Source organism: Sus scrofa, chromosome 7 (assembly GCF_000003025.6).
Source record: "Sus scrofa isolate TJ Tabasco breed Duroc chromosome 7, Sscrofa11.1, whole genome shotgun sequence".
Lineage (NCBI taxonomy): Eukaryota > Metazoa > Chordata > Mammalia > Artiodactyla > Suidae > Sus > Sus scrofa.
In genome coordinates this window covers 64,617,803-64,638,513 of record NC_010449.5, presented here as the reverse complement: position 1 = coordinate 64,638,513, position 20,711 = coordinate 64,617,803, and the positions used below count along the sequence as shown (strand labels likewise).

The 20,711-nt window shown below is 42.3% G+C and overlaps 1 protein-coding gene across 2 annotated transcripts in view; it reads left to right on the top strand.

Moving 5' to 3' along the window:
- KIAA0391 (KIAA0391 ortholog) overlaps positions 1–18,000 on the top strand; it is a 142,759-nt gene extending 124,759 nt beyond the window's left edge. For both annotated transcript variants that reach the window (XM_021099168.1, XM_021099167.1), the window contains 3 exons: positions 12,425–12,573; positions 15,736–15,931; positions 17,381–18,000. In XM_021099168.1, coding sequence (XP_020954827.1) covers positions 12,425–12,573; positions 15,736–15,931; positions 17,381–17,512 — 477 coding nt within the window. In that variant the 3' untranslated portion in view covers positions 17,513–18,000. The remainder of the gene's footprint in view (positions 1–12,424; positions 12,574–15,735; positions 15,932–17,380) is intronic.

Here is a 20,711-nt window from a genome sequence, read left to right as displayed (position 1 = left end):
TGTGGGTCACAGATGTGGCTCAGATCCTGTGTGGCTGTGGCGCAGGCTGGTGGCTACCACTCAGGTTAGACCCCTAGCCTGGGAACCTCCATATTCTGTGGGTGCAGCCCTAAAAAGACCAAAAAAAAAAAAAAAAAAATTCCTCTTCTGGAGTTCCCATCGTGGCGCAGCAGAAATGAATCTGACTAGTATCCATGAGGATGCAGGTTCAATCCCTGACCTTGCTCAGTGGGCTAAGGGTCTGCCATTGCCGTGAGCTATGATGTAGGTTGCAGACGCAGCTCAGATCTGTCGTTGCCATTGCTGTGGTGTAGGCCGGTAGCTACAGCTCCAATTTGACCCCTAGCCTTAAAAAAGACCAAAAAACAAACAAACAAACAAAAAACAAAAACAAAAAAGAGAATTCCTCTTTGGTTTTGTTTTGTTTTGTTTTGTTTTTATGGAGTTTTAGTTTTCTCCACTTAGAAATAGCTAAAAATATTCTCTTTTACATCAACATTCAGTTTAAGATTAATCTGCTTCCCTTTCACAGCTCAGGTGCTGAACTATAGGTCTGTGTGTGTGTGTGTAAAGAGGAGGCAGGTGAAACCACTTCAGGTCCTCCTCCTTGGTTGTGAGCACTTGCGTGGTTTTATCTGAGAAAAATGAGGCCTCCAAAAGCTTAGACTCATCAAGTGCGTGACTCCTTGCTCCTTGAACACCCTACCTGGTTGCAATTTGCAGCTATAAAAGCCGCTGTTTCCATGGAGAACAACTTCTGCTTTAATCCAGCTCCCCTTCTACATCAGACCCTTTAAAGAAAACTATCCATGGCTGAATGCAGGAATCTTGGTTCTTGGTTCAGGAATTTTCCTTGGTTCCTGAAGAGCTCTTCATCCTCATTCATTTCACATGTCCGGTAACAACATCAGAAGCTGCCAGGAAATGACACTGAGTGCATTGTCCGGGGGTGCTGGGTTCTAACTAGCTGAAGAGAATTGGGGGCCTGCTCCTGAGGCTAAGATAAGTAGAGCTTCTCAAAGTTTCCACATTGATTCATTAAAGGGGGGGTTTGGGCAGAAAGTGGACAGATAGGTTGAGGAAGGAAATATACTTTACTAACAGGCAGCCCCCTGGGACCACCTTATCAACTAGACCACTAGTTATTTCATTTGAAGGAGGAGACATTGCAGAGAGAACCAGCTCTGAAAGCCATATGATTTTGAGAAAGTTTCTTCAAAAATATTGTCATGTAGAAATTGTTTGTAAGTGATGACAATTTACATTTTTTGTTGGTGATGACTTGATAGATGATAACACTGTGAAGGATGGTGGGGGTGGGGTACCTTATTCACATTTTAGAATTAAAGAGATCTGAATTCCTAACTCAGGTCAGAACCCCAAACCACAGACGCTATACTGATATATATAAATTTGAAATGGTATCTTTTTTTAAAAAAAAAAATATCTTTGATAGTAAATAGATAGGGAGATTAGCAGATGTAAGCTGTTCCCTTATTTGTTTTTGCTTTTTATGACCACAGATGCGGCATATGGAGGTTCCCAGGCAGGGGTCAAATCGTAGCTACAGCTGCTGGCCTACATCACAGTCACAGCAACTCAGGATCCAAGCCGAGTCTGTGACCCTCACCATAGCTCACAGCAATGCCAGATACTTAACCCACTGAGTGAGGGCAGGGATTGAACCTGCATCCTCATGGAGACTAGTCTGATTTGTTACCACTGAGCCACAATGGGAACTCCAAGATGTAAGCTATTATACACAGAAGGGATAAACAACAAGGTCCTACTGTACAGCACAGAGAACTATGTTCAGTGTCCTATGATAAGCCATAATGGAAACGAATATTTTAAAAAAGAATGTATCTGTATAACTGAATCACTTTGCTATACAGCAGAAATTAACATTATAAATCAGCTATACTTCAATTTAAAAAAAATAGAGGAGTTCCTGTTGTGGCTCAGTGGTTAGCAAATCTGACTAGGAACCATGAGGTTTCAGGTTTGATCCCTGGCCTAGATCAGTGGGTTAAGGATCCCGAGTTGCTGTGAGCTGTGGTGTAGGTCGCAGATGCGGCTCGGATCCTGCGTTGCTGTGGTGTAGGCCGGCGGCTACAGCTCCAATTAGACCCCTAGCCTGGGAGCCTCCACATGCTGTGGGTGCGGCCCTAAAAAAAAACAACGAAAAAAGACAAAATAAATAAATAAAATTTAAAAATAAATAGATAGGGAGAGTGATAATAGATGACTGATGGTTGCATTTATGGTTCCACCTGGAAGTGTCTTTTGGCCAAATGTTTACATGGAGCAAGGGGCACCCAACCTATCCTTATCCCACACTGCAGCCAGGTCGCACAGGGCGTAAATCTCCCCACGAGGCCGCCTCCAGCCTCACTCTGGGCTCTTCTGCTGTCTGGCTCTTTTACTCCAATCAGCTCATCTCCCAATCCCAGGCTCACACCCACTGCATCTCTCCATGCTACCTCCTCCAGCATCCCTGGGCCAGTGCCCACCTGTCACACACAGGAAATGGAAGCTATGAGGAGGTACGACCTCCCGTATTGATGTATCCATCCACACACAGGCACCAACCCCACGGTCAAACCCACCTCAGTTCAAGAGGTGTTCTCAACCCCTGTTCTTTGGATTCTCCCTCTCTCAGAACCCTGTTCTCACAATGACCCCATTTCGGCCTGTATCTTGAGCCTTTACCTTGCTACTGGCTTTTTCTGATCAGAATATAAATATTCTGGAGTTCCTGTCTCGGCGCAGTGGTTAACGAATCCGACTAGGAACCATGAGATTGCGGGTTCGATCCCTGCCCTTGCTCAGTGGGTTAAGGATCCGGCATTGCCATGAGCTGTGCAGTAGGTCGCAGACATGACTTGGATCCCATGTTGCTGTGGCTCTGGCGTAGGCCAGCGGCTACAGCTCCGATTCGACCCCTAGCCTGGGAACCTACATATGCCACGGGAGCGGCCCAAAGAAATAGCAAAAAGACAAAAAAAAAATTAAAAAAAAAAAAGAATATAAATATTCTCAAGTCTCTGCCATCTTTAATAAAATAAAACCCAAACCTCCTCCTTGCACACTGAAGCTTCTAGGGGGTTGGAGGTTCGAAGAGGCCACACCACTCAGTATTTGAAATGAAAAGCATAATTGATTGTTAATTTTTGCTAAGCAAAAAAGAGCTGTGCTTGTAAGACGTATCTCCCTGGACCAAACAAACTGCAACTTTATAGAGAGTTTAGAGAACTAAGTGAAATTGCCCCCACCCCACCCCCACTCCCCATGTGGCATCATCCAAATGCCTCCGTTGGCCTGCAGGCCACATTTTCTTGTTTCCATGGGGAGGATCGGTAGTCTCTCCTTCCTTCTTAAAATGCTCCCTTAAGGTCTTTTTGAGAGACCACTGTCTCCTGGTTATTGTTCTGTCTCTCTGACCATTCCTCCGCTTCCATTAAAGTCTTTCCTTATAACCTTTTTAAAATGCTAGTATTCCTCAGTTTTCATCCTCTGCATCTTTTCTTCTGAATCTATTAGACCTCTTGCTTTCACTCATGGCTCCTGCCCATGCGTGTTTCCTGGTGACTCCAAATCTTTATTTTATGCCAAAGCTCTCTCCTAAATGGTAAAGTCACCTAACTGATTGCACACCGGACACCTCCCACTCCTTCTCTCATAGACCCAGTCTTGCTGCCTTCATCCATCCAGTTGTCCACACCTTCCTTGGTTTAGCCCTCTCCTTATTTCCCACGTTCAGTCAATGACTTAAGTCTGGTCAGTTCTGCTTTACTCTCAGAGGGCTCGTCCTCACTGCCGGTGCCTCAGTTCTCAGTGTCTCTTACTGCACAGGCCCCTACCTGATCTCCCTGTTCAAGCCCAGCCTTCTTGCAGCCCACAATTTTGATCTCTCTAAATTGGTAGTCATGTCACGCTCCTGTTTAAAGCTTTTTTCTCCAGTGCTTCTAGGTGGTAAAAGATCCTTAAAATGATTTACAAGGACCCCTGTGATCTGAACCCTGCAGTCAATTCCACACTTTTTTTCTGTCCCACCCTACCCCCATCATCCTCCCACTACTCGACTTAAGCCTCGTTAGACAGCTTGCATTTCCCTGAATTGAGCCCCCACCTTCAACACGCTGCTTCTTGTCCTTGGAAACTCCCATTCCTTGCCTGGGTAATTCATTCTGAAAACTCATCTCAGCTGCTTCCATTGTGGCGACTTCCCTGACCATTGTCCCCACCCCCAGTCTGATTTAAGTGCCCATCTTTGTCCTGACTTTTGACATTACCTTATAGTCACTTGACTGCAAACTCCTGAAGGTTAGGGATAAATGTCTTTGTATCTGCATCCCCAGTTCCCTCTGCGTAGTAATGGACAGAGAAGGTTGTGGTTCATTTTTGATTAATGAACGGGCCTTTCACTTTCTCGGGGCTGCTATTTGAAATACACACATGCACACACAAGTACATACCAGAAGATCCTTGAATCAGATCAAGTCTCTATATCCAGCTACCAATTTATCGGAAACATAGAGGACTGGAGAATATGTTACATGATATGATACCACAGGGATGCTGTTGGTAAAAATCTAAATGTGGGAATTTCCATAAGACTAGCAGCTATATATTTCTTTAATTGCAGTCAAGCAGTTGCAATGTACAGAGCTCTTTTAGATCCTGATTTTAAAAAAACCTATAAAAATTATAATTTAGAAAAGTTTAAATACTGATTGTGTATGTAATATAAGGGATTATTATTAATCTTATAAATGGGATAATGTCCTTACACTTTGAAATACATTCTGATATATTCACCTATGAAGTGATATGATGTCTAGGATTTGTTTCACAAGGATCTGAGGCAGAAGTGGGTGGGGATATAGATGAAATTAGATTGGCCATGAGCTGATAATTACTGATGCTGGGTGCTGGGCACATCAGGCTGGTCTGCCTACTTTGTTTATATTTAAAACTTTCTATAATAAAACTTTTTTCTTTAAAAAATTTTTTTAAATTATGGTTTTTTACAATGTTGTGTCAATTTCTTCTGTACGGCAAAGTGACGCAGTCATACGTATGTCTCCATTCCCTTTCTTATGCTATCTTCCATCATGGTCTATCCCAAAGAGACTGGATGTAGTTCCCTGTGCTGTACAGTAGGACGTCCTTGCTTATCTATTCTAAATGTAATTGTTTTCATCTATCACCCCCACACTCCCCATCCATCCTAGTCCCTCCCACCTCCCCTTTGGCAACCACAAGTCTGTTTTCTATGTCTGTGAGTCTGTTTCTGTTTTGTAGATAGATTCATTTGTGCTCTATATGAGATTTCACATATAAGTGATATCATATGGTATTTGTCTTTCTCTTTCTGACTGATTTCACTTAGTGTGATAATATATAGTTGCATTAACCATTTTCAAGTGTACAGTTCAGTAGCATTAAGTGCTTTACATTGTTGCATAACCATCACCATCATCCATTTCCAGAACTTCTTCATCTTTCCAAACTGAAAGTCTGTATCCATTAAACAATAACAACTCATTTGTCCCTCTTCTGGCCCCTGGCAACCACCATTCTGTTTTCTGTCTCTGAATTTGGCTACTCTAGGTAACTCATGTACAGGAAGCCATACAGTATGTGTTTTTTTGTGTCTGACTTAATGTCTTCAAGGTTCATCCATGTGGTAGCCTGTATCAAAACTGTATACCTTTTTAAGGCTGAATAATATTCCATTGTACATATATACAACATTTTCTTTATTCATGTCAATGTCCTTTTGTATCGTTTCCAAAACTTTCTTTCCTGAGCTTATCCTATAATAAGTATTCTTATGTATGAGGCATATTGATTATCGCTAATGTCTGTAGACATCGTATCCCAAAGTTGAGTTTTTGAAAATCTACAGTCCATACAACTCAGGAAATGCCAGAGAGGCAGAGGAGGAGGTAGAAAGTTAAGAATAGGGAAGGGAAGTTAAACTTGCTGTTTGGGATTACTCAGAAAAGCTCTTGCTCTCATTGTCCTCTCCTACCTCTCAGGCAGCTTTTCTACTTCCTGAGCATCCCTACGCAGTTATTTCTAACACATGTTGCTTTGCCAATTGTATTTTTACCCTAGACTCAGGAAATACCTTTCAGCAATTTTACGCCAAAAGTAAGTCACTTATGAGTAATGTCACTTATGAGTTAAAAAAAAAAAAAAAAAAAAAACAAAAAACAAAAAACCATCCTCTTATTTGTTCCTACCAGAGAGAAACCAAATTAGAATAGAATCCAAACTGGAAAATACTCCCACCAAATACTAAGCTACAAATTTACTCTCCTGGTTTTTGGAGAATCATCCTTTAGACATCGTAGGAGCTGTATAGGAAGGAGGTGAGGTCTTGGGTAGAGGAGGGAGGTGCGATCTTGATCCCACCTTAACCTTGAAGTCCTGGGTACCCAGAGTTCTGGAATTAATTTGGAATTTTAGATATTCTCTAGAATCAGCTGTACTGTTTATTTTACTCTCCACGTGGTCCAGATTCCAGACCCTTTAGGCAGGTGTAGAACTGTCCTCACCATCTCTGCATTCTCCAGGTTGAGAACATCCAGAGTGGATCTTGGCTTCTCTGGTCTGGAACTGCCCCAAGCTCAGGGAAGGCTCACATAGCTCCCATATAAACCTAATCCCTGTTAGGAGTCTCAAAGGGAGGATTGCCTTTGATAGGGTATTGACCATTCTGTACACATGGATATGTGTATATTCTGTCACACACTTCTTCAGCCTTCCTGTGAAGCTCAGTTTGGTTTTGGTTTTAAGATTTGGTATGGTTTGTTTGTTTGGCTTTTTAATTCTTATTTTGAGATATTCATAGATTTCCATGCAGATAAAGAAATAATACAAAAAGATTCCATGTATCTTTTAAGAAATTTCCTCCAATAGTTAATCTTACCAAACTATAATATCACAGCCAGGATTTTGATATTGATGCAGTCAAGAGAGCATTTCCATGGCACAGGATGCTTCATGTTGTCCTCTTATAGCCACACTATACTTAGAACCACACTTCCTTCCTGCCCCACCCCCACTTATGGGTGTCCAATTGCTCTAGCAACATTTGTTTCCTTGGCATATTTGTGTGAATCTATTCCTGGCTCATTCACGCTGCTCTATTAAATCTATATGTCTATTTCTCCATCAATATCACACATTTAGATTAACCGTAGCTATGTAATAAGACTTAAAATGAAGTAGCCTAATTTTTTCCACTTGATTCTTCTTTTTCAAAATGAGTTTAGCTACTCTTACTCCTTTGCTTCTCCATGTCTGTTTAGAATAATCTTGCCTATAACTACATAAAAATCTTGCTGGGATTTTGCTAGGAATTGCATTAAATCCATATATCAATTGGAGAGAACTGACACCTTTACTGTCTCGAGTCTTCCAGTCCATGAACAATGATGTGTTGTTGAGTTCTTCTACGTACTTGCTGATTTTCTGTCTAGTTCTCTCAGGGTTTGTTTGGGTTTTTTTTTTTTTTTTTTTTGGTCTTTTTGTCTTTTTGTCTTTTCAGGCCCGTACCCGTGGCATACGGAGGTTCCCAGGCTAGGAGTCCAATCGGAGTTACAACTGCTGGCCTACACCACAGCCACAGCAACACCAGATCCGAGCCACGTACACACAGCTCATGGCAACGCCAGATCCTTAACCCACTGAGCGAGGCCAGGGATCGAACCCTTAACCTCACAGTTCTTAGTCAGATTTATTTCCGCTGCTCCTAGTTTTCTCAGTTATTGACAGAGGAGTGTTGAAGTCTCCTGCTCTAAATGTAGGTTTGTCCGTTTCTCCTTTTAGTTGTGCGAGCTTTTGCTTCACATATTTTACAGCTCTGTTATTTGGTTCACACACATCTAGGATGTCCATGTCTTCTTGGTGGAATGACCATTTTATCATTATTACACGTTGTTCTTATGTGTCTCTGAGTTTGTTTGTTTTTGCTCTGAGGTCTTCTTCACTTAATGTAGTCACTGACTTTCCTTGTATGAATATTTGCATAATATAATTTTTCCATCCTTTTGCTTTCCATAACCCATATTATTATATTTGAAGTGATTTTCTTTTAGGTAACATATACTTGGATCCTGTTTTTTAATCCACTCTCCCAATCTCTATGTTTTAATTGATGTATTAGAACCCTTTATAGTTTATGTTATTATTGAAATGTTAGGGTTTGTGCCTGCCTTTTGTTTGTTCGTTTGTTTTCTATTATCTCTGTTTTTTTCTCTTTTATTTTTCCTGCATTCCTGTGGGCTACTTGAACTTATTTATTTATTTATTTATTTACTTTTTGTCTTTTGAGGGCCGCACCTGCAGCATGTGGAGGTTCCCAGTCTAAGGGTCCAATCAGAGCTACAGCTGCCAGCCTACACCACAGCCACAGCAACGCCAGATCCGAGTTGTTTTGTGACCTACACCACAGCTCACGGCAACGCCGGATCCTTAACCCCTTGAATGAGGCCGGGGATCAAACCTGCAACCTCATGGTTCCTAGTTGAACTCGTTTCTGCTGAGCCACGATGGGAACTCTGACTTGAACTTTTTTGGAATTCCATTTTTATGTATCTGTAATGGGTGTTTTGTTAATCATAGTGTCTTTGAGTGTATCTCCTCACAGCATTTTCAGAGGTTGTTCTTCTATTACATATATACACATACACACATAGAGAACATCACAGTCTGCTGGTGTTGCCATTTTCACAAGTTTTCTCTCTTGCTAGACTGTGTCCTGGTCCTTTGGCTAGAGAAAACAGCCTTTGTTGGTCCTTTTTGTCTGCATTCATTGATATTTCCAAGTTGTTGGCTTCTTGAGATCCAAGCATAGAATATATGAGGCCAAAAGAAAAATCCAAGGAACTTACCAACATGTCATTCCTTGTGTCCTAAAGTCCATAACCAGCCTGCCTTTTTTTTTTTAAATTTTTAATTTTTATTTTTATTTGTCTTTTTAGGGCCCAAACCCTTGGCGTATGGAGGTTCCCAGGCTAGGTGTCTAATCAGCCAGATCTAGGCCGTGTCTATGACCTACACAACAGCTTACGGCAACACTGGATCCTTAATCCACTGAGCAAGGTCAGGGATTGAATCCGCAACCTCATCGTTCCTGGTCAGATTCATTTCTGCTGCACCATGACAGGAACTCCCAGTCTACCTTTTTAATCTACTTTTCACAGTCTTATGTTTGTTTGTATATAATATCTCCGCTTTTTAGTTGTACACAGTAGGAGAGATAGGGAAAATTACATCCACTCCATCTTCTGAGAAGTGGAGATTTCTCCCAATTTTGTTTTATTTTTTTGTTTTTTAAAATTGTACCAGTGTTCTCACTTGGCTTCTGGAACACTCTACTCTCCCGATTTTCGCTTTATCACAATGATTGCTGCCCTTTTCTCCTTGTGATAGCTTTTTCTTCTCTTGCCTTTTTTTTTCTTTTCTGGCCACCCCATGGCATATGGAGTTCCTGGACCAGGGATTATATCCAAGCCACAGTTGCTACCTCCTCCACAGCTGCAGCAATGCTGGATCCTTAACCCATTGTGCCAGGCCAGGGATTGAACCTGCATCCCAACGCTTCAGAGATACCACTGATCCTGTTGTGCTACAGCGAGAACTCCTCCCAGTTTTTTTATTTTTTATTTTTTTTTTTAGTTTTATTTTTTGTCTTTTTAGGGCTGCCCCCACGGCATATGGAGGTTCCCAGGCTAGGGATCTAATTGGAGTTGTAGCCGCCGGCCTACACCACAGCCACAGCAATGCAGGATCCAAGCCGCATCTGCGACCTACACCACAGCTCACGGCAACGCCAGATCTTTAACCCACTGAGCAAGGCCAGGGATCAAACCTGCAACCTCATGGTTCCTAGTCGGATTCATTTCCATTGCTCCACGATGGGGACTCCTATAATTTTTTTTTTTTTTTTTTTTTTTTTTTTTTTTTTTTTTTTTGCTTTTTAGGGCTACATCTGTGGCATATGGAAGTTCCCAGGCTAGGGGTCGAATCAGAGCTATAGCTGCTGGCCTATGTCACAGCCACAGCAACGCTGGATCCTTAGCCCACTGAGGAAGGCCAGGGGTCGAACCTGTATCCTCATGAATCCTAGTCGGTTTCGTTAACCGCTGAGCCATGAAGGGAACTCCCCTAGTTTTATTTTTGATCTAACAGAGAATTAAGGTGAATTTTCTTTTTCTTTACTATTCTGAGTATAGCTATGACTCTGACCCAGCCCACTGGATCCAGTCTTGGAATTTACCACAGAGGAAGTGGGCTCATAGCTAGACTGTCACAGAGTTTCAGGCAAGTGCCTTTATTCCACAAACTCATCTTTTCTTTCCTGTGTCTTTCCTCTAATCTCCTTTGTTTGCATCCTTTTCAGAGAACTGCTACTAATAGAGACCTCTCAGCCACAAGATGGTGCCCTGGAGTAGTTTGAGCTAAGCTTTTTCTGCTCTTCCTTGGGCCCCCATCTTTAACTCAATATTAGTAAACTTAAGGCCATTTATCTAAACTAAGGTATAGATATGAAGACCCAGTTGTATTTTTCTTTAAGCCATATCTTCCCAGATATGTGGACTCAGTATCGAAAACTGCTTTTGTTTGAATTTTTTGTGTGTCCTTTTTTTTTTTGTTTCTTTAGGGCCACACCCTCGGCATATGGAGATTTCCAGGCCAGGGATCAAATTGGAGCTGCAGCTGCCAGCCTACACTGCAGCCACAGAAATTCCAGCTCCAAGCTAAGTCTGTGGCCTACACCACAGCTCATGGCAATACCGGATCCTTAACCCACTGAGCAAGGCCGGGGATCAGACTGGCACCTTCATGGACTAGTCAGATTCGTTACTGCTGAGCCACAACAGGAACTCCAAATTGTTTTTGTATCTTTATATTAACTTTGTGAGAATTCATATAGAAGTTTTTAAAAAAGTAATTGTCATTCCTCTTGATGAATCCACTTGCCATTTTTGTATCTGGGTTCATTGAAAATAATCTATAATCTCAGCATAGCTTTAAGAAAGGAATGTTGGAATGGCCATCATTAATAAGTCCACAAATAACAAGTGCTAGAGAGGGTGTGCACTGTTGGTGGGAATGTAAGCTGGTACAACAACTATGGAGAACAGTATGGAGGTACCTTAGAAATCTATACTTAGAACTACCATATAATCCAGCAATCCCACTCCTGGGCATATATCCGGACAAAACTTTCCTTAAAAAAGACATATGTACCCGCATGTTCATTGCAGCTCTATTCACAATAGCCAAGACATGGAAACAACCCAAATGTCCATCAACAGATAAATTGGGTTAGGAAGATGTGGTATATATACACAACGGAATACTATTCAGCCATAAAAAAGAACAACATAATGCCATTTGCCACAACATGGATGGAACTAGAGACTCTCATACTGAGTGAAATAAGTCAGAAAGAGAAAGACAAATACCATATGATATCACTTATATTGGGAATCTAATATATGGCACAAATGAACCTTTTCACAGAAAAGAAAATCATGGACTTGGAGAAGAGACTTGTGGTTGCCCTGGGGGAGGGGGAGGGAGTGGGAGGGATCGGGAGCTTGGGGTTAAGAGATGCAAACTATTGCCCTTGGAATGGATTTACAATGAGATCCTGCTGTGTAGCACTGGGAACTATGTCTAGATACGTAACATCGCAACACGACAGTGGGAGGAAAAATTATGTATACATGTATGTGTAATTTGGTCCCCATGCTGTACAGTGGGAAAGTAAATAAATAAATAAATGGAATGCTGTAAGTGCATTCTGAAGGAGACATACCCTCAGTGTCTTTTGAGGTGTTTGAATCCATGAACGAAATTTTCTTAGTGAAGATGTTTGCTTTAGATTACTAACCTAACTTTTAAAATAATAGCTTGTAGGATTATTTTAAAATGCACAGAATAAAAAGACTGGTAAATAAAAAGCAATTATTTTAGGGAATGTTTTCTTACCTCTTATCAGAAAAGAGCATTTCACCATTGAGATTACCATCTTGTCATCTGGAAGAATCCATCCCCTTACTTAAGATTCTTCCCTTGGGAGTTCCTGTCATGGCGCAGTGGTTAACGAATCCGACTAGGAACCATGAGGTTGCAGGTTCGGTCCCTGCCCTTGCTCAGTGGGTTAATGATCTGGCGTTGCCGTGAGCTGTGGTGTAGGTTGCAGACGCGGCTCGAATCCCGCATTGATGTGGCTCTGGCGTAGGCCGGTGGCTACAGATCCGATTCGACCCCTAGCCTGGGAATCTCCATATGCCGCAGGAGCAGCCCAAGAAATAGCAAAAAGACAAAAAAAAAAAAAAAAAAAAAAAAAGATTCTTCCCTTGACCCTCTTGGGGACGGGCTTTGTGTTTTTCAGCTGTTGGATGTGGTCTCTCAACTAGCCAAGCAGAATCTTAAAGTGCTGGTCCTGGGCCGCAAGCACATGCTGATGCAGAATTCCCGGTGGAGAAAGGATGATATGGAAAAGGTGCAAAAGCAAGCCAGCTATTTCTTTGCAGACAACATGTAGGTATTGAAGTTATTAAGTGAATTATACTAGGCTCCAGTCATCTGCTTGTTAGTTATATGTTTGCCATTTTTGAAGTGCATGTATATGTCTGTTTACTCAGCCTCATTCAAAAAAAGGAGGGGGCCAATTCCCGTTGTGGCTCAGCAGGTTAAGGACTTGACGTTGCCTCTGTGAAGCCTTGCCCAGTTGGTTAAGGATCCAGCATTCCCACAAGCAAGCTGCAGTATAGGTCACAGATGTGGCTTGGGATACAGTGTTGCTGTAGCTGTGGTGTAGGCTCCAATTTGACCCCTAGCCCATGAACTTCCATATATGTTGCAGGTGCGGCCGTTTAAAAAAAAAAAAAAAAAGATTTGAGGCAGCTTACAAAAATAGCTTTTTACATCGAGATAAATAGTTGAGGAAATCAGGTTAAAGGGTAAATGTGATAAAGTCCAAAATGAGATGAGTACACAGAATACATGTCATAAATTCCTAAATAGATCATTTAACAAATAGTTTACAAATATGAGCACCTTCTATGTTCTTGGAGAAGTGGCAGTGATCAAGACCAAGTCCTTGCCCTCTTGGGATTTAACAATAAACAGGTAAACAAATAAGCAGGTAATATAATTCAGGCAGTGCTCACAGCTTTGAAGACAGTGAAGCTGAACAAGGAGCTGGAAGAGGACGGGGAAGGGGGTAGGTCAGAGGGAAGTAGATGAAGAGGTCGGGAAAGGGCTTCGGGAAGGGGCATATCTGAATGGAAGGAGTGAGTCATTTGAGAAAGGGGGAGAAGCTACCAGGCTGAGGACCAGCAAGGGTTCAAATGATCCTGAGACAGGACTAAGGAAAGCAGGCAGGCCAGTGGAGATGGGCAAGGGCAGCAAGAGGGAAGGTAGTCGGTTCTGAGGTTGGAGAGAAGGCAGGACCACGTTGCAGAGGACCGCGTGGGCTCTGGCAGGCAAGCAGGGGCCTGGACTTGAAGTATAGAGGGGATGTTGCCATGAGCTACAGCTTCCCAGGAAGCCAAAGGCACGTGGTCAGTAACAGAATAGACATGGTGTCCAGGGAGTATGGAGAAAGCAGCTAACCAGGAGGAGCATAGCTCCTCAACAGCGCATGTGAACTCTGAGCATGCACTTCGCTTTTCCTACTGTCTATGCCGACAAAGGTGCATTTACGACTTTGCACAGATAATGAGTGCGTTCGAGCCCTGAGTCTAGATTTCATTAGGTGGAATGTGATAACGTTAGGATTGGTCAGTATTCCCCAAGTCATTTCATCTTAAAAAGCTCAAATAACGCTCAGTGCCTAAAGCTGGAAGCTAACCCCTCATTCAGATCCCAAACCAAATCTCATTTTTGTTTAGCTGTCTTTTTATTTATTCGTAGGAGGGGGTACTTCCATCTTTCCAAGTGTATGCCAGAAATAAAGCTCTTCATGCAGTCACCTTAGACAACACTGGGTAGACATGAGGAGCGCGGGCTTGGGAATGAATCTACCCGGGTTCAGATCAGAATCTACCCGCCTCTTCCTTTCTGGAGAAGTGTTTCCCTTCTCTGTCTTTTTCTCTTCGCATATAACCCTCATGAGGGGAGTTCCCCTTGTGGCTCAGTATTAACAAACCTGACTAGTATGTTCGATCCCTGGCCCTGCTCAGTGGGTCAAAGAATCTGGTGTTGGCTGTGAGCTATGGTGTAGGTCGCAGACACAGCTCGGATCTGGCGTTGCTGTGGCTGTGGTGTAGGCCAGTGGCTACAGCTCCGATTAGACCCCTAGCCTGGGGACCTCCATATGCCATGTGTATGGCTCTAAAAAGACAAAAACAAAAACAAAACAACAACAACAAAACCTCATGGGAATGTTGGGAAGATTAAATGAGAAAATACCTGTAAATGAGTTAACTCATGTAAAACTCTTGTACAGCACCAAGTACATGAAAAGCATGTATGTTAGTTGCTGTCACCATCACAACTATTTTTCTTAGGTGGAAGGACTGGATAGATGCAATGTTATGATCAAGAAGCCTGTTGGAAATTGGTCTCATGCTTGGTTTGAGGTCTGCATTTGTTGCATACGCTTAAGTTCCAAACCCAGTTACAAAGATTGATTCGGGAGACCTTCTGTAGCTTTGGATTTAAATTTTTAACATTAACTCTATCTTCCACTAATGTGCCAAAGAAATTGGTTCAAACACACACCAGAGAGAAGAGTATAGTGAATCTCCACGTGATTGGGAATCAGCCAGCTCCAACAGTCACAGCATTTGTTAATCTTCTTCCATATTACCCTCGCATTTATTCTTCTTTTATTTTTCTCTCTCTTTTTCTTGGAGGAAAGACAGATTCCAATCATTTTATCATTTCACTTGAAATACTTCAGTATGAGGTAAATTTTAAAGGGTCTATTTTGCATCATTTGGGTAAAGGCATAAGGCAGTTCCCATGTTGCCATCCAAATCTCCTGAGCCAAGGTAGCCACCGCTGTTTTTACAGCTCATGTATTCAAGTAGTAAGTGCTCGTGACGAGGGTCCATTGGAGACTTTGAGCTCCTGGCTCTTCTTAAGCTGGAGATGCCTTCAGGTGCTGATCGGTGACTACCCAGAAGCTGCTTGGAGATACCAGTTTCTGTTTGAGGTTCTTATTTTTTCTTGGCCACCGTGTGGCATATGGAGTTCCTGGGCCAGGGATGCATTGTGCAGAGCTGGGGATCAAACCTGTGTCCTGGTGCTAGAGAAATGCTGCCAATCCCGTTGCACCACAGCGGAAACACCGTGTGAATGTTTCTTGAAATTGAGTGAGCAAAGGCAGGGAAAAGATATACTCTTTGGTGGATGATAGGAAAAATGCCCTGGGAACACAGAAAACCAGCTTTTGAATATGAAGAGAGAATTACCGTTAAAATTCTCCGTTCTGGTGGAAGAGGCCGGTGGGGCTGCTAAGAATCCCAGGCCTTTAGCAGTCCCTTCCCCTTGGCTTTCCATCTCTGCTCTAGACAGTGTTGTCTCCCAGCTGAGGACTTGCAGGTGGTACATAGTATCACTGAGATCATGTCAGTTCAGAACGCAGAGCCCTTCTAAGGAAAGCAGAGTAAAAAGTGAACAGCATGGTGAAGACTGCCATTCTCTGCCTCTTGGGGCGTCTGCTGATTGTGTCCTTTCCCACATCTGGCTCAGCTCAGAGGACGATCCTTTCCTTCTGTATGCCACGCTGCACTCGGGGAACCACTGCAAGTTTATCACAAAAGATCTGATGCGCGACCACAAGGCCTGTCTGCCTGATGCCAAGACCCAACGCCTGTTCTTTAAGTGGCAGCAGGGACATCAGCTGGCAATCATCAGTAGGCATCCAGGATCCAGAATAACTTTTCAGGTATGTTATCTCTTCTCTACATAATGTCAACAACATCAAGTATATAGTGAGAAGGTGTCATAATCAAAGAATGTTGCGACTAGTCCTTGATGCTTTGTTTTTCTGCCTTAATTTGGTATTTGGAATTAGCCAGGTCCTAGAAACACAGTCTGCCAGAGCGGGAGTTTTCCTAGGCCAGCCCCACGTTAACTGACTAGTGAAAACACCTGGAATATCATCAGTTGCGACTTCAATATGTCATCAATTACAAATCCTCATGCGTGTTTTTTATTTTCCTGTTTATTGTTAAGACCTCAGAATTCCTTATCCCTTGTGGTTCATCATGCTTCTACTTCTGCAAAATAACTCCTTTTTCCTGTTTAGTCCACTTCTGTGGTATAGTCTCAGTTGAGTTCTTTTTTGATTCTAGTTTGAGTTCTTTTTTGATTCTAGTTTAAATACCTGTAAGTACAAGGATGCCTCTTGTGTGAAAGCAAAGGGAGAAAATCGAAAGGCGAGTTACTACAGAAAAACACGCTAGTGGTAAATATGGTCCAGGGGTCAAAAAATATACAGAATGAAATATGGTGTCAAATGATAGCAAAGACACAGCAAAATCAACTGTGGGAAACAATACAAGACAACTGACCTGGTTTCCTCAACAACGAAAAATAGCAAGAAAAATAGAGATGGAAAGGGACAATCTAGATTAAAGGAGAAATTGAGAGGGAATTCAGCCAGTCACAATGCAATAACCTTATTTCAATTCCTGTTCAAACAAATAAACTATAAAATATAGTTACACACATATCATAATTGGGAAAATGAAACACAAATTTGATGATAAGGAATTATTGATTCTTAAGTATAATAATGATATTGCTCTTTTATTTACGAAACAAATCCTTTCAGAGTTACATACTGAATTACAGAAGAAATGATATAACATCTGAGATTTACTTCAAAATAATCCATGGGGGGGGTGAGGAGGAGGCATATGGATGAATGGATGAAATAAGATTAGCCATGAATTGATAGTTGATAATGGTTGAAGCTGGATGATGGGTACATGGGAGTTCATTGTACATAATACACACCAGCTTATGTCCATGTATGTGGTTTTATTTAAACAGTTCATTTCTCTGTTTTTGTGTATTTGAAATTTTCCTGACACATAGAAAACCAATAAGGGCAACAAAAGGAATGTGTTTGTGTGTACAGGGGTGTGTGTGTGTGTGTGTGTGTGTGTGTTTCCTATAGAGAGTCCTTAATCTCAAAAATGAAGCCTGCCCCCAAAGGCACTCCTACAGTAGAATTCATCGTCCCAGAGCTAGCTGCTCTTCAAAAATCCACTGTTAAGTAAAACAGGGAATACATCTCTGAAGCAAACTGTTACCAGAAAAGAAAAGGAAATGGCCAGTATTCCTCTAGTGTTGTTTTCAACATGTGGTTCCCTTTTTACTTCAACAGCATATTCTGAGCTATGACACCGTGGTGCAGACAACCGGAGACTCATGGCACATACCTTATGATGAAGACCTGGTGGAAAGATACTCCTACGAGGTGCCAACCAAATGGCTTTGCCTTCACCGGAAGACATAGAGACTTACCGTTGTGCTAAACTTGTATCTCCTGGTTGGCCTCAGAGCTCTTAAGTTGATGCTTCTTTATTTTTTTTATTTTTATTTTTTTTGTCTTTTGTCTTTTTTTTTTGGTTGTTGTTGTTGTTGCTATTTCTTGGGCCGCTCCCACGGCATATGGAGGTTCCCAGGCTAGGGGCTGAATCGGAGCTGTAGCCACCGGCCTACGCCAGAGCCACAGCAACACGGGATCCGAGCCGCGTCTGCAACCTACACCACAGCTCACGGCAACGCCGGATCGTTAACCCACTGAGCAAGTGCAGGGACCGAACCCGCAACCTCATGGTTCCTAGTCGGATTCGTTAACCACTGCGCCACGACGGGAACTCCTGATGCTTCTTTAGAGCGTTGTTTCTGTCCTGTCTGACCCAGTTTGTCCTGCTTGGTCCAGTTGGTGTGTATATCAACAAGTAAATTTTTAATTAAATGAGATATAGTATGTTTTCTTAACCAGTTGCATTTTTCCCCCAACATTTGAAGCTCATCCAGAGTTGGGGAACTCGGCGCAGAGTGATGCCTACCTTTCTCCTATTGGGCCGTCTGTTCTACCTACTTGAGCAGCAGGGGCTTCTGGCATCCATTTTGCTAGTCCTGACCTCACCTTCAGGTAGCAGACCCAGGCCATCTGGCCTTGGGCTCTGGATTGTTTCTAAACACCTTCTCCATTTCTGGCATCATCTCATCCTCTGTATGTTATCTCCTACCCACCCTGAATCACTTATGGTCCTCTTATTATAAACTGGCCAAGATGTCAAAGGCTTACTAGCAAGTTTTATCACCCAATGATTTGGGTCAGAGGAAAGGGAGCAGTTCCTTCTCTGTGATTGCTTCTTCTTCCTTTTGTAACACCTTTTCCAAATTGATTCAACATTCTGTGAACACTACTAATTCCATCACTTGGTATGAGGGCTTTCTAAAGTATATGGATTTTTGTTTTCATTTAATCAAGTTTGATGTAGTTTACCAAAGTGATTAAGTTTTAAGAGTTGCCCCTGTTTCACTCCCTTACTAGGTAGCTCATATCTTGATTTTAGCTGAAGTATTCATGTCTGCAACACATTATGACAGGTCTTTCCTTATTCATACATAGTATATGATTTAATATTCAAAAAAAGGCAGAAACCAATCTGTGGTGATAAAAATCAGAATAGTAGTTGCCTAAGGAAAGAGAACAGAGAACTTTGTGGGGGAGATGGAAAGTTCTGGGTGGTGCTAACATAGGTGCTTATTAGTCAGAGTTCATCACACTAAACACTTAAAATTGATGCATTTACAACAATGTAACTCAAAAAAGCATAAAAAGATAAAATGCATAAAAAGATAGTTATTTATATGGAGAGAATAATGACCTCATTTACATAAAACCATATACATGGATATAAGTAGGCGTGTGCTATGCACAGAGAGACAATCCAGGAAAAACTGAGGAGGACGGGGGAGATGTTTCATCTCAGTCCCTGTTCCTGGATTTAGTACAGCTGCCCACCTCGAGGAGGGAGCTCTCCAGACAAGTGTCTGATAAATTGAGACCATCAAAAGATGCTGAGAATCAGAAAGCTCTTGTAAATCCACACTGCTTATTTTCTGAATGTCGTGAACTACATACTTACAACTATGCCTTCCGCGAGGTAAATTATTATTATTTTTAGAGGTAAATTATTTTTTAAGGAACTATCCTAGTTTTAAGAAAATTAGAAAAAATGCACTTGCTAAATGAGCTTGTCTAAAAGCTTAATGCAGATTCCTCCCAAGTTGCTCATTGAGATGTGGGAAGATTAAAAAAAGAATCAGGACTTCGAGCAACCTTGAAGAACATAAAGCCCAACAGTAGCATTTTATAGAGGAGGCACAGACCCGGGAAGATGAAATGCTCCCCTGGGTCCCACAGCTAGTTAGGGGAGACGCTGCTGCCGTCACCCAGTCTGCTGATGTGTCAGCCCAGTAGTCTTTCTTCCACTTTACACTGTGATTTAGGCCAGAGAGTAGCTCATAAAAACTCAGACAGACTGAATGGTAGAGCATCCGGTGTGCAGATTTAGAAACTTTGTCAGCCACATAAGAGAAAGTGGCGGGGAGTGAGAGGGAGGGGACAAGGGAGGACGACCTCTGTAAGGGCCCAGGTTTCCACAGTGGCTCTTCAGGGTAGAAAATTGTGGTAGGGAAATCACATGATTCTTGAGCTCTTTAATACCATTGCAAAACAAAACCCTAATTTCTACTTGAGGTGAACTGAGGTGCATCTGTCATTTGACCAGGAAAAGGGGGATTCTAGGGCTGCTCAGAGGCAACTGCAGTGACATGGGACGCAGGGGAGCACTCGATTCTATGCTTGAAGGCAGCTGGTACCCAACACTTGGGCTGCCTCTTGTATTCAGGTCACCCGAGGGAAACAAAAGCTACCTGTCTGATTCAAGGTCCCAGTCACAGTAGGAAAATGAATTTAAAAACCTGTGCCCTGGATTGAGAGTATCTTTAAAGCCTGCCAGCCATCAACAATGAAGGCTTTGAAAGGGCACTGATGCTGCCACTGAAAAGCACTTCTAAAGTGCTTTGTGCTCCCCTCTGGCTTCCCCCTGAATTTAAACTCTTTTCCTCTTGCTGTTCTCAGACCCAAAAAAGAGGAAATCTCAAAGGAGAAGCCTGAGTTCATTCCCTCAGGGCTCCCTTGGGACTGTGTCACCTCAACTGCCTTGTTCTTCATATTAAATGAGGTTTTCTCTTCAAATTTGTACTTAAATATAATTAGTGCTTTCCCTGGTCCACTAGCAGATTTCTGGCTTTTTAAAAAGCTGTCCTAAGATACTATAAAATGCATATGTGTCCCCATTAGATTTCCTTCTCCCTGACAGCTTCGTTCTAAAGCAGGAATGGAAGGAAGGATGTGTTACTAGGCACCTGCGTTCTGGCCCATCATGGTGAGTCTTCATTTGCTAAAAGTCAAAATTATCAAGTTAGTCGAGGGCAAAGCTAAATGGAGTCTAGATAGTACTTTGCTTATCAACTTCAGCAGCTCAGAATTTCTAAGGGAACCCTTGTGGGAATGACTGGGAGCATAGGAACATAAACCATCATGATGAAATACTGGGATTTTGTCTTGGGTTCCTTCAGGGCTGGGACTTCAGCAGGGTTCTTAGTAGGTGGGACAAGGCAGCTGCTGGAGC